This window comes from Hyalella azteca, unplaced genomic scaffold, assembly GCF_000764305.2.
Source record: "Hyalella azteca isolate HAZT.00-mixed unplaced genomic scaffold, Hazt_2.0.2 contig9872, whole genome shotgun sequence".
NCBI lineage: Eukaryota > Metazoa > Arthropoda > Malacostraca > Amphipoda > Hyalellidae > Hyalella > Hyalella azteca.
The window spans coordinates 21,413-36,285 of record NW_025939930.1 but is presented as its reverse complement, the minus strand read 5'-3'; the positions used below and the strand labels follow the sequence as shown (position 1 = coordinate 36,285).

General features: G+C 40.7%; 1 protein-coding gene across 1 annotated transcript in view; it reads right to left on the bottom strand.

The window, feature by feature from the left end:
* The window catches only part of LOC108681006 (nuclear hormone receptor E75), a 68,718-nt gene extending 56,115 nt beyond the window's left edge, over positions 1-12,603 (bottom strand). The window contains exon 1 of the mRNA XM_018169941.2: positions 11,316-12,603. Within this exon, the coding sequence (XP_018025430.1) occupies positions 11,316-11,544 (229 nt within the window). The 5' untranslated portion in view covers positions 11,545-12,603. The remainder of the gene's footprint in view (positions 1-11,315) is intronic.
* Positions 12,604-14,873: the final 2,270 nt, after the last annotated feature.

The window sequence follows — 14,873 nt, the reverse complement described above, 5'->3', positions numbered from 1 at the left end:
ACATGAAACACAAGCTGCATTCTTAACGACTTACGCAAGTTCATCGTAGGTATTTTACCACTCAAAAGCCATTTTTAATAATTGAATTGTACGGGGTTTGGGAAATTTTATTAACGACATATAACTGCTGTATTTCATATAATTAAGACTTGAGATAATCCTAAGAGCAGGAGACAACCTGTCTCACGATGAGTATCGTATAATGAGAGTGAATATACTTGAGTGATAGTGATGGTTGAACAACGCCTATCATCCCACACGAGCCTGAATATGAATACGCAGCATCATTGTCCTGCAGCCGCAGTAGACCAAAAAATTATCCTGTTTAATGACGGGCTTTGTAATAAATGGACTGTGAAATAAGTTGATGAGTAAAACCAAATTTTTTAAGAGTCATCCTCACTCTTAGGCATCCTGATCCGTTTTCCGCAAATATCAAAATTTCGACTTCTCTTCCAGATCGAGTCTAGCAACTTCACAACTACGCGAGTCAAGAGGGTAATTTTTTCAATTAAATCCTTTAAAAATTATTGAGGATTCGAAATTTTGAATGTTTTAATACAAATTTTACTGGCAAGTAATTTTTCGTTCCATTTTATTTCTATTCGTAAGCAACGTGTAGGCAATATGTATTCATTAGAAACTTGTTATCTCTGTAAGCGATTTGAAGTTTGAGCGATTTAAAAATTCGCAATGCGCGCCTGTAATGAGAAGCAAGGAGAGTGCAACGTCAACGAGATGTTCTCCTGACCTTGGGTGTACATCGCAGCCTGGCACAGCACCCAGCAGCCCTTAGCTGCGTCCTGACAAATCTGGGACGCAATGAGCAGCAGAAGCAGCAGCAGCAGTAGCAGCAGCATCAACAGAAGCAGCAGCAGCAACAACAAAAGCAGCAGCAGCTTAGGCAGCAGCAGCAGCAGCACAAGCATGAGCATCAACAGCATGAGCAACAACAGCAGCAGCAGCAGTAGCATACGCATCAACAGCATGAGTAGCAGCATGAGCAGCAGCATTGGCAGCAGCAGCAGCATCATGATCAGCAGCATTGGCAGCAGCAGCATGAGCAGCAGCATTGGCAGCAGCAGCAGCAGCAGCAGCATGAGCAGCAGCATGAGCAGCAGCATGAGCAGCAGCAGCAGCAGCAGCAATATTAGCAGTTGCATGAAGGTCATGGGTGTACTTAATTGAATGCTAACGCTGCTCGATGCACTCACGACGCACAGATGCGATGTAGCGCGTACTCAGCGAGGAACTTTGAGACCCAGGAAATCTACGACCAGTGAACAACCGTATCTCAGTCGCCGCTCGTTTTTCATTAATTCATCAATTCTTTACCACGAACTCAACAAAGTATGGGGTAACAAATCTCAACAGAGCATTCGTAATGAAGAGGGTATAAAGCACATAACTTTAGTAGATCCATGAAATACCTATGATGTCCTATGACGTGTGTCATTGTTTTAGCACATACAAAGCATGCGGTAAACGGTTAAGTGTAGCACGGCAAGTCAGAGCACGTGTAATACGAAGATGCGTTGAAGGTTAACGGTTAAGTGATCCTCTTCACGTCGGGGGCGGGGAGTAGGATGTGGAGGGTTGCGGAGGCGAGGTTTTATGTATTTCCGGGTGCGATGCTTGAAGCGTTTATTCCCTGCTAATTAAACGAAATTCTCAGCTATTGCCCAGATATCGCAGGCATCGCGGTTTGTCATGATGTACGATTGTGTGAACAAGTAAGTGCACGTCTGTTCCAGCCCAAACAAACAGACTCAAGGCTTTAATGATGGCAAGTTTAAAATAATTTTAATTTCCTCCAAAATTTTTCATAATAAATACTTGGATTAATTACAGTGAATTACTGCAGAAAAACATTAGTGTTTGCATCGTCGTCTCTAGAACACGGTTCTTGAATTTCGAGGTATTTTATTCCAAGACAACGTTATCGCACCTTAAAATCACGTGAGCAAGCGTCGCATCTGCGCACAAGGAAGGCGAGAAGAAAAGAAACAAATTAATGCCACAGCCTCAGGGCTGCTTAGCTCTTGATCTGCTAAACCCGAGCATTGATTTTACATTTTTATTTTTTCATTCACAGCTCGAATTTTCGTTTAGTTTTTTCATGGAAATTGTTCTACAAGCATTCCATCGATTAAAAGATTCAAGTTATAACTATTTAGAAACCATTCTAGGTTAAGCTGATCTAGTTTTATCCTGATAGATATCTTGATGATTGAATAATGAATTTGATCATGATGAATGATATCACGAATTTGAACAAATAACTAAACTTAGGGATAGGAGAGGCCGGATATCGCCAGCAAAATAGGCTTTAACTGAACACAGCTGTCATTTCATCATAATTTGTACATAGCGTTCGTTGATAATTAATAATAATAACCTGATTCATCTAAACTGCAACTCAGTACAAATTGCATTCTCAGAGTGAGTTACTATATCGTTACCCAATTACAGTTGCTGAGCAAACAAATATTATTCCATTTGGCCCAGGCATGTAAACCCAAGTTGCGGTCATCACACAACTCTAGTAATCACAATCACAAAATTGGCTAGTCAGGCATGCAACAGAGAAGCTTTAATGCACAAGTAATAATAGCAAGCAGCCCCCCACATGGTGCAAGAGGGCTACCCTCGTGGAGGCGGTCGCGCCAGGAGGGAGCTATTTAAGCGCCGCTGTTGCTGAGGGATGCGAGCGTGTCTTGTTTGCGTGCATGTGCGTGTGAGTGGTTAGATCATGCGTGCGCACGATGACTTGTGTCAGTGGCTGAGTGTAAAGTATATGCATAACTTGCACTTGTGTAAGTATAAATGAAGTCAAGTGAGTGGGTGAGTGTAAAGTATATGCATAACTTGCACTAGTGGATATGAAGTTTGTTGAGGGCGTTTATTGTAGGTTTTTTTTTTGAGATGCGCGGTTTCGTGCTTTGTAAGCAAAGAGGTTTACTGTGCCTCACGATCGAGTACAGCAACTACACACGGTGAACTATACTGGCGTCACGCCAATATCAGTTCTCACGTGACTGTTTCATTATGAACGTTTAGTGTAATGATGTAAAGAAATCTAACTTATTTGGCATGCGCTTCTTCATAGTTAAATCAACTGCCTCAACAATACTGATGCAAATACATCATGCAATGATTCCTTCGCGACGATGCAATGGGACGAAGGATTGACGCTGCAAGACAAGCAAGCAGCAAGGCAGGCATGGCGCTGCAAGACAAGTTTGACTCTCACCAACAAAAACCTGTATGTGTAGTAAACAACGTTTGACTGCCATTAAGCAAAACCTGCATGTTTAGTAAACAATGTTTGAATCCATTAAAAAACCTGCATTATGAACAATGTTTGCCTGCCATTAACCAAAATCTGTATTAAACAATGTTTGCCTGCCATTAAGCAAAACCTGCATGTTAAGTAAACAATGTTTAAATCCATTAAAAAACCTGCATTATAAACAATGTTTGCCTGCCATTAACCAAAATCTGTATTAAACAATGTTTGCCTGCTATTAAGCAAAACCTGCATGTTTAGTAAACAATGTTTGAATCCATTAAAAAACCTGCATTATAAACAATGTTTAAATCCATTAACAAAAACCTGTATTATAAACAATGTTTGAATCCATTAACAAAAACCTGTATTATAAACAATGTTTGAAACCTATTAACTTTCCCTGTAGGAATCCACGCCTGTAGCGCGAGCGGATGAGGAAGGGCCTCCGCGGTAGCGGAAGCTCGAGTGCTGCGCAAGACGTCACGATCGCCGGAAAACGTAATTCACTGCAACAGGCCGTGACATGAACGCCTATTTTAAACCGGGCGTGGTAAACCCGCTTCTGGGGCTTGATTTAGAGCCCCTGATGTGCGTGATTAAATATTTAGCGATCGTGACATGCATGTAGCATGTAGACGCGAGGGTTTAGCACTGTACCTGCACTCACAGGAATAAATGGGTCATTGTCTAAAATAGCGATGCACCTTCTGCCATGTGTAGTTCATCCTGAACAGTTTGACCCGAAAGAAGAATGTGTCAAAGTTACGCAGACGAAGTAAGTCAATATTTGGACAATATGACACGTGCTTTTTAGCGCATTTCCTCATTTATGGAAAAAATGCACTATATTGTGCTCGCCATGTCCGTCTGTCTGTCTGTCCGTCTGTCCGTCCGTCAGTGACCTCAAGTTTTCGTCGACGAGAAAATGCGCTCTCTGTCACTCACTGCAGTGAGTACTGAGTTATATTTTTTTATTTCGTGAGGGTACTCAGCTCTTCGGTGGTGAATACATAGGCGCCTGAACAAAAGATCAATGCAATTGTGTTTATAGTTTTTAAAATAAGCGCAGAGTTCAGAAAAAATGTGACAAACTCGACGTAAAGTTCAAAGTCTTGATTTGATGTTAGGAATATGAAATATTTAGAGCTAATTATATTACTAATTGATAGGTTTGGTACGGAAATTTGCATGCTGATAACCGTACTTTAAATGGATTGTCATAATAACGTGTCTTAATTAAAACAAAGAAGAAGCACGAGACGGAACGCTATGCGCGACATTTTTGCGAAAATACCAGTAATATGAACAGAGAAGAGTATAAGTAAAGAAATATTGTTATGAAAGTTTATTAATTTTGTTAATAATGCGAACTTAGAGTGTCGCAGTTGTGAGTGATGGTCAACGAACCAAGAGGAATGCTGATGCGAAGATAACTCGCGAATGCATGCATGATTATAATTTAGGTTAAATTGTATTAATAGTATCTAAGTCTTTTACGTGGTCTTTATTCCTATTGATTGTTATTCAGGATTAACTTACTAACAAATTTAGTTAAGAATATATAAACCATGTTCATTCGTTAACTATATGCATAGCTTTTTTCATAAAACTGTAAAGATAACAGCATAACATGGTGAAAAATTTTTCTGTAAAAAGTTATAATCAAATTCCTCCTGCCGAGTATAGCCACCTTAACAATTTCTGCCATCATTAATATAATTAAAGCCATTGAACTCATCATATCGACAATAATAATAAAAAGGCTGGTATATTTAGGAGGCAGTGAAGAAAGAAGCCGCCGGTCGTGGGCTACAGACGTGCGACGCACCCAAGGTCAGTAGTTCCTTCACCTGCAGCCCTGCTGCGGTGTGCGGGTGCTCTCTTTCTCTGGGGTGTGAGCCTGTGCTCTCTTTCTCGGGGGTGTAAAAGTGCTCTCTTTCTCTGGGGTGAGCCTGTGCTCTCTTTCTCTGGGGTGTGAGCATGTGCTCTCTTTCTCTGGGGTGTGAGCCTGTGCTCTCTTTCTCTGGGGTGTGAGCATGTGCTCTCTTTCTCTGGGGTGTGAGCATGTGCTCTCTTTCTGTGAGGTGTGAGCCTGTGCTCTCTTTCTCAGAGGTGTGAGCATGTGCTCTCTTTCTCTGGGGTGTGAATCTGTGCTCTCTTTCTCTGGGGTGTGAACCTGTGCTCTCTTTCTCTGGGGTGTAAGCCTGTGCTCTCTTTCTTTGGAGTGCAAGCGGGTGATCTCTTTTCCCATAGAGTAAGTTCATGCTCTCTCTTTCCTTAGAAGGAGAGAAACTGATCGACATTTTCTCTTCCCTCAGTCTATGCTCTAGAGTTCTTGGGAGAGAGTCTATCTTCTGTTATTATATAAAATAATTCCGAGTAATCAGACATTCGCACATGTTATGAATTCCTAATCTCAGCTTCGTGAATGAGAGATTTCTTTCTCTATCCCCTTACGCATTAAATGTAAAGTACTCTCCATGTCAACGCATTTCGTTATTTTAACTTAATTAGTGGCAGAACCATGCCATTTTTTGCATCAACTTTCAAAAATGGATTTTCGGTCAAAAAATATACTCGTCATGTACATAAAGCCACATATTCATTTCCGTTAATATTCGAGATTCTTTATAGAAGTGCATTCCTTCTTATCATTTGAGTCTAAATTTGGACAAGCTGGAGCTCAAAGATTACCGATAACGCCGGTTTGATAAATTATACATAGACAGATATCGTCTTGAACGTAAACGCTGCTAATACATACGTTACGAGTACTATTGTTACATTATTCGAATAGCGTTTTGTCTTTGCGCTGCACCGTTATTTTCGTGTGATTGTCGTTACGCAATTTTTGTTTGCATTTGTCCACCTTGTGAACGAATTGCTAGATGTTTGTAGACATCAATTGTTTACGTTATTTTTGCCAGCGCGTTGTTACACTAAGACTCAGTCACGACACTCTAGGCAGACCAAACAGCCTCAAGTCGGTCAGTGACACAGCAGCTGAGGCACGCTGCCATGTGAGGCTCAAGCTTGAACTTGGCCCATGAGGAAGTAGAGGCGTGAGGCAGGGGGAGGGAAGCAGTAGGGCAGGTTGCCCTATTAATAAAGTGCCCATTCTGCTTTGTGCGCAGTGAACTAGGATCAAAATTAGTGAAGCCAATGCACATCTATCAATATTCTTATGAAGCCTACGACATTTTGAGCGTCAGGGATATTGCTGTAGAGTTTGAAGGCAATAAATTCAACCATCAAGTAAAATCAGCAATGAAAATATCAGATTGATTTAACTCGGGATTTTTATCACAAGCTTGAAGCATCACCAATTAGCGATGCAACATAATACAATTTGTGATCTGAATGAGCCGTGTGTGAGTCATAACGATGCTATGTTTTTTTTACAAGAAAACAGCTGTTTTTTTAGAAACGCTCTAAGTGGCCGCTAAATAAGGTAGCCTGATTTCGATTCAATTTACGACAGAAAGAAAAAACGCAAGCGAGCTCATAACTCAGGCGTAATCCTAAGAATTGTGTATGTCTAATATTGTTGGTCTACAAGATCGCCTGATTAATAATTAAATATTATATGCTGTAACAATATTATTATTATTGATTACTATTACGGGGCATAATTGAGTCAAAAAACATTTGAGTTACGTGTGATATTTCATGCTAATTTCTAAATCCAATTCTGAAACGTACAAAAGTTTCTTAGAAGCATCAATGGAACCATTTTTTTACAACCAAGCGGCAATAGTATTTAGTCATGAGATTACTATAAAGAATTATCACAGAACCAAATGAGAAAAATTTGTCAGTCATGGACAAATTGCAGGATGAAATCTACAGAGAATGACAGGAAGGAAACAATAACAGCAGCAATTAGGTAAAGAAAATTGATGAAAGATCAAGGAAAAGAGTAGTGACGAAACAAAGAATAAATTAGTGACGGTTAGCATAAAGAAAGGTTATGATAAAGAGGATACCGTGATAAAATCGTTCATAACGGACACTATGACCACACAGCATATGCTACAGCTGAATGTTTTCGACCTACCAGCATATCTTGCCCGAGCACGAATGTGATGCACAATGTGAGGTAGCATGACCAGTTATGTGATGCACAATGTGAGGTAGCATGACCAATTATGTGATGCACAATGTGAGGTAACATGGCTAGTCATGTGATGCACAATGTGAGGTCACATGACAAGTTATGTGATGCACAATGTGACGTAACATGGCTAGTTATGTGATGCACAATGTTTGGTAACATGACTAGTTACCCTAGTTACCATGCAGCTGAGGCACTAGTGCCTGCAGCACGAATAACACTAGGAGCAGAACCGCCGCAATGAACTATCCTTACACACACGAAAGCCAGACATCCACAGACTTGAAGAGCCTCAGCCACCGTAAAAGCCCCATTAGCCTCAATGGCCCCAATAGCCTCAATAATCACTATAGCCTCAATAACCCTAGTAGCCCCAACAGCCCCAATAGCCTCAATAACCCCGGCCAGTAACCTCAATAACCCCAACAGCCCCAATAGCCCCAATAGCCCCAGCTGTGTAGGCCCGCCGAGGGCATCGCACCGCTGGCCTTGAGCCTCCGTGGCAGGGACAGCGAGGGAGAGGAGGAGAGGGTAGCGATGAAAGCCTGTATACAAGGACAGTTTCTGAATAATTACTACGTACAGTACGCATTTATGCTTTGAACACTGATTAATAAATAGAATGCATGTCATAACTTATCATATAATGAAACTTCTTAACAAATATACCTGCAAATGATGGAAGCAATAAAGTTAGCTTCATTAATCATTCGTGAAGAACTAATACCAGCGCTGACATCCGAAATATTTGAACTTAGGTATTATTATCATTATTATTTTTGGGGGGGGAGGGGGATTTCACATGGTTAGAATTTTTAGCTGAATTTTAAGACATTATCGTAGACAAACAGCATAACCTGCCGAATGGACTAAGATCAAGTTATCAACCATAATAAAGGTATGCAAGCCAAGTTGTATTACAAGTATTTACTTTAGGTATACACGTATGTGTAAGGGATTAATGGCTGTGTCGATGAGAATGCTACTGTCAACACTACTTCAAAAAAGATTACATACGAAAATTTCGTACAAAGGAGTGCTGGGAAGTTGCACAATTACTTCCACTAATTGCTGTATCAGCTATGCAATGCCCAGCAATTGTTATTCCACTATTTACTTCTTTTGAGAAGATAAAGTTACGGAAGGTATTTCGCACAAAAGCTATACCGAGGACTCCGGTGAAGATATCACCTTAGAAACAAACATATTAGTGTTAAAATAAAATTTTTTAGATAGACTCTTGTAACCCATTGTTGATAGTATAATGACCAGAACTAAAAACTAAATATGTAGCTAGTTCACTGATTGGTGATGAAGGTGTGAGGAATATACTTAGAATTTGATGTCCAGTAATTTCAGAGACTGTGGAGACAAACGAGTGATGAAGATGACCAAGTGAGACAGTGCTGCGTTATGCCGATAAATGAAGTATTACAAGAGTGAAGGAAGAAGTTCATAAATTTCCAGCACGGATCAGTACCTTTCCTGTAAAAGATGACACGACACCGCTCATCGCTCAACGCTCCGACTTCACGGTGATGTATTTCTTTTACGTGAACGAACGTATAGGTTCCAAAGTTTGCGTTTCGCTGTGCGTGACGCAAACCGCGACCCCGAATTTCGGCCGGCATTCTGGTGGCCACACAAGCCAGTTGTTTACACTCGGTAACAATGCACACCGATCATCGTCTTCGACAAAATTACAGTCAAAGGAGTCATAAATCAGTGCCTACATAAGTTACAATTTCTCATACCGTGTTATGTCACTTTTTTTAATTGGTTTCAAACTTGTGGTGTCAGAGCACCTACCAATATGATCTCTGTCAAAGTTCCCCTCTTCTGGGTAAGTAAAGCACGAACGCCAAATCCTGACAAGTATTGGCGACATTATAAATTCCTCTGCCAATCACCATTTAAGTGTGCCAATAGATCATGCAAACGTTGAAGGACAATTAAATTGAAGTTTTAAGAAGATTTATGTAGGATCACACAGCTGGACTTAGAAAATCCATTAGCCAAAACAGAAAAAACAGACCAACGTACGTAGCAAACAAGAACTCTTCTATGTTGACCTTTTTCTTGAGAATGAGAAAAAATTTAGTATTAATACCGATGGATTTAGTTTCCATGCATACAATCATTGTCATACTCACGATATTAAAATAATGTAATCCTGAAACAGCTCGGTGAGCGCGCGATTGCAGCGTATAGAGCTACATGCAAGGAGGTTGCGCTTGGGAGAACGCTCAAGTCGCAGCCAATATCCCGCTCGAGCAAGCTTCCTTTGTCCGCGTACGAGGAGTTCTTTAACCTGCAGTTGATTCAACTCGCCAGGACCCGTCGAGCAGGGAAGCTCGTAAGGACCTTTCAGGTCCCATAACGCGTTCCTGCGAGGGCGTCAACCTCCCGTCACTGGGCCGATGGCGGCGTGGGGAGTTTTTATGTGGCAACGACCAAACCACGACAGGAAGCGTGCAATCTTGAGGGCCAAAGTCGTTCAAAACTTCAGGGTCCCTCCGACGAACCGACGCGTGTCCTTGGCCCTGTCATCGTTGCACGTAGAAAAGGTGAGTCACGCGGTGCGTACGTAGCAATTACGCTACATCCTCATACACGCGGCTACATCCTGCTACGATATTCTACTCAGATGCCTATATATGGACAGCCCATATACTAAACATACACACCGCTGCTTATTGCGTCCAACACAAGTACAATTAATTCTCAGTCATTGAAATTTTATAAGGTAAAAAACTACAATTGAATCGAAATTGCAGCGTTCGATCATTTCGATAATCATTAAATTGAATAGCTTGACTGAAATGCGTCCTTAGCGTAATTCATTATTGCATGTGATGCAATTATGATGACGGAATTCAAAGCCAACGATAACCGACAAATTGTGTAGTATCAGTAAGCGCATATTAATCAGGCAACGAATTTATAATCTGAATAGTTATTTCAATCAAAGTGACATACAGATATTAAAATTTTAGTAGATACTAGGATTAAGCTCTACAAATCAACGTAGTGATCGCACGTCCAATGAAGTCAGAGCATTCAATTTTCTCCTCATTGGTTGGTTGGATAGTTAGAATCCTGAGTGGTGATTGGCTGATGAACTCACGACATCATAATTATTTGTGCGCATCTGGCCGCGATAAAGACTGAAGCTTTTCCTCTGGTTGTTCACCTGCGAAGACGGAAGCTCGGCTGGAGGAAATCAGGGCCGAGACTAGCACGTTGGACGTGACATTTCTTGCACAGAGAAGATCAGAAATGCAATCTAATACTCAATAGTAACTTCAAAATCAATTGAACACACGCATGACGAAAATATGACTGTAATGAATGATCGTCACCCTATCAATATGGAAGAAAACATGCCAACTAAATAGCATGCAATAGATCTCCGTACAAATACTGTACGTTATTCAACGTTAAACAATAACTGCTCCAATAAACAGTCAAAATTTCACCCTTATTTAACATAAAACGTTTCATTTTCAACGGATTATATGGTCGTGCGTTATAACACGCAAGTCGCGAAGCATTCCTATCGACGGTTAATTTGTAATATGATCAATTTGAATACATGATACTTCAGAGACAAGCATATGTATCTATAAGTCCGATGATGTACCTATAAGTCCAAGAGGGCAATAACAAAACTAAATATTTGCATTGAGCAATTACCCTCGCAATGAGGACTAATAATATCAGTCTTGCCATCAGTATTTACCCTCGCTATTCGTTCTTATGTTCACGTAGGTAATCTAAAGAATTTATTTTCGCAAGATGGAAGTGTCTATGCAATCACGTATCGCTATCTTGAATTGAATTATTATTATTAAATGGAAGAGATTTGTTAATGCTACTAAGGATCTCAACTTCTTGATTCGCACTCACCCAAATCGTTAAATTCCTCGTGAGTGAAGTTGGGCGTCGGCTGAGGGGAAATGCGACAAGGGAAATTACATGACGTTCTTAGAGGCAGGCTTGGGGAAGAATACTCAGGGGAGGGAACAGAGTGGGATCGAGGAGGGGGTGGCGGAGGAGGAGGCATGGTGGTTGAGTACACCCGGTGTTGGGGCTCAGTCCTCAGAGCCTGAGGAATCTTCGTTTCCCTCACGAACATTTTCTTTCTGGAAGGACGCTACGCTTGAAAGACCCCGTGGCTTGCTTCAGTTTTTAGCTATTCAGTGCACACCGATCGTGTGTGGATCGAGATGCCATTCATCGACTCGGCATTGACGAATAAAGCTATCTATACCAATCGTCAATGACGGCGCCAACGAGGATATAATCTTAAATACAACGGGGAATAGTGAATATTGTGCAGGGTTGTATTGCTTGTACTATGACTGAACACACATGCCAATCACATGAGTAGTAAATCGTTTCGTATTCAAATAAAAACATTTTGCCTTGCGTGCGGCGACGTCCACATACGTCAGCAGATTTTCTTCAAGCCGTTTTAAAAAATCCGACAGCTGGAATAATCAAAGAGTCATAAGATAGTCTAAGAGAAATTGATGCAAGTTTATTCTCTTTTAGAAAGAAACTCTGACAATGCAAACTAATTTTAAGCACTTTTTGTATCACATTTGCCCAGATTTAGTAAAGTGAATAATCTCACTCCGACCTTCAGTTCACTTGCACAACACTTGCATGACACCGATATGGAATCTTCCCAGATCCGTTCCGGCAACTTGCCGAGTCAGCGAATTTCTAATTGCACGTTTTCCAAGCGTGAATAGACGAGTTTTCTGTCAAGTTATAATCAATTAGACACTGATACCGCAACAATTCTAGATTATCGATTTCGTTACGAAACTTTAATTATAGGCACTAGTCAAAGCATATCAAGATTTATGAACCGAAACATTTACGAAACTTCAAATCTAAATTACAGTATAAGCAGAGTGAAAAACAGCTGACGGGGTTATATAAATAACAGTTCCTTCATATCCACAATCCACACACACAAATATGCCAACAGACTAGGGTATAATTAGCTCTCGAGACACTGCACAATAACGACCTACACTTTTAGTTCCATTCGTGATCATCCAGAACCACATATAGATCGTGGACCTTTGGGACTATATGAAGTTATTGGTGAATGCGCAAAAAGAGAAAATAAAGTACGATTTCGAGGGTGCGCGATTCATTTTAACGAAGAGAGAGCAAAACTTGACTGTTGCTTACGCTAGTGAAAGTTTCAATGTAAGGCACTGCATGTCGAGCAAGCCGAGCTGCATCTTCAGGTGTCTTCCGTGCCTACGACGGTCCACAATGCAGTTTATAGCATCACCTGGACGTCGCCAGTCTTTATTGGCCAGTGCAAGGAATTGGTCATGGTAAGAATACCATTATAACCTGCAACAATTGAGGGGGTCTGGCCATGAAAGGGTTGCCAAAGCTGCAGCAAATATTCGGACTTCAGGATAGCAGGCACTACTTACAAAGTAAGCCAATCACATCGAGGCTTCCTTGCAGTTTCATAGCCGCGAAAAAAATTCATATTATCCTGACCAACCAGAGAGCAGCATTTAGAGTTTCCTTCCAATCACAGAAGGGAATAGAAGTGATCATAGCTTTGAGATACTGGGATTGGTCGTTAGTGTACGAAGTTCAGTGTCCGAAGTCTGGACCTTGACTTTGATATTCATGTTCATGCACGCTGCAACAAATGCGAACCACGAGTGTTATCCTGATTCAGATATACCAGTGGCAATTGAGTAATTACGTTAGAGTTACAGAAATCCTTTAGGTTCTGGGTCAGACAAAACGTTGTACTACGTTAATTTTGGTTGATATTGAAATGAGCCCAGAAAAGGCGAAGCGACAAGGAAGCAACCGCTTGAACACTGACGCCGCGTGTTATTTTTTTCAGTGCCCTGCAAACTGAGTTCAACCGAAGCAATGCAGAGGCGCTACGCTGTAACATGCAACACAATCGTGCGTTGGTTTGCAGCAACATGATAGTAAAGAAATAGTTACAATAAAAATAAATGATCATGATAACCTTGGTGACAACAATGGTAGGCGTTAACTCCCTTCAATTTTCAATGAATGACAACAATTTATAGAGATCGTTCATTCTTTTTAGAAGAGAAAAATATACCGTCTTGTAATTCAAATTGGCGCTCGTACATCAAGAATTAGAAAAATTCATTTTACAATTCTTTCCTATGATTTGTAAGTTCGCTAGTTCACCGCACCATCACTACAACAAAACGCTAAAAAGCCCTTCCCGATCCACTTTAAGTTGCCGATGTTGCAAGGCTCGAGATTGAATGGGTGAACTTCATTATCGATGAAGAATAAAAAAAGTTAAAATTCTGTACATTCCAGTGACCAGGCCGCTCCATTCACGCTCTGGGCAGTGGAACTTAACCTACCTCATATATTTATTATCATAGTAATAACAATCACGCACCTATTTACTAGAATAGAAGTCAAAGGTATGGAATAGTACATAATCTTGCACAGGAATGCATTTATGCAGAGACATCATTGTTGATTTCACAAGCTGAATCACTGGAATGGCTGACCGCAGTCATGCCCTTCCAATTATCATAGATAATGAGCTTGTTAACATCAGTACATGGGCTCAAGTGAGCTGCACCTATAACGGCAATGCTATTCACTATGCAGGTCATTCACGCCAGTGAATACTGCACGAATATTTTGCATCCTCTGACGTACCGCCGTATTATAGTCATCATATACGCAATATTCATCGTTCAAACATCACGCTATACGGAGCTTTAACTCGTAGTGCGAACATCACACCATACGTAATATTCGTAGTACGAACATCGCGTCACACGAAACATTCGTAGCTCGAATTTCACCCCGTACTTAATTAACATACTCAGTGGCAACGAATGCTGCTACGAAAGCAGAGCGATCTTTCACAGAGAATTGCATCGAGAAAATTAAGAAATGTTCACTAATAATAACAAACATACTCGAAAATTCATAAATTATACTCATTTCGAGTCATTTTTAACTGGAACTTTCAGCGAAAGCTGTCGAGAGATTTGGTCCACTGGATGAGAGAACTACTCGGCATTTAAGTGAAGGAAGTTTCACTGTATAGCTCGCTTGACATCCAGGTGTGTCGGCGCCGCAAGTGTTGCTCGCCGCAAGTGTATCGTTTCCTACGGCGAACTCGTTCGATTGTTCCAAGTTTCACTCGTAGAACAAATAGAAAGGAAAATATGAAAGGCTTGATAAACATTTTGGCAGGAACATCGGTGGCCAAAATACTCGTAACGCCAACGGGGATAAATAAATTAAGGGATAATAATTAAGGGATAAATTCGAAGGCGGAAAGACTGTTCGTGCAGGAGTAGATCTTATCACAGTCAGCAATATGCATGGAAAATATATGAAACAATCAAACAGAATTTCAGCGTACCTAATTAATGTTGTAGTTCTAATCATCAATCAACA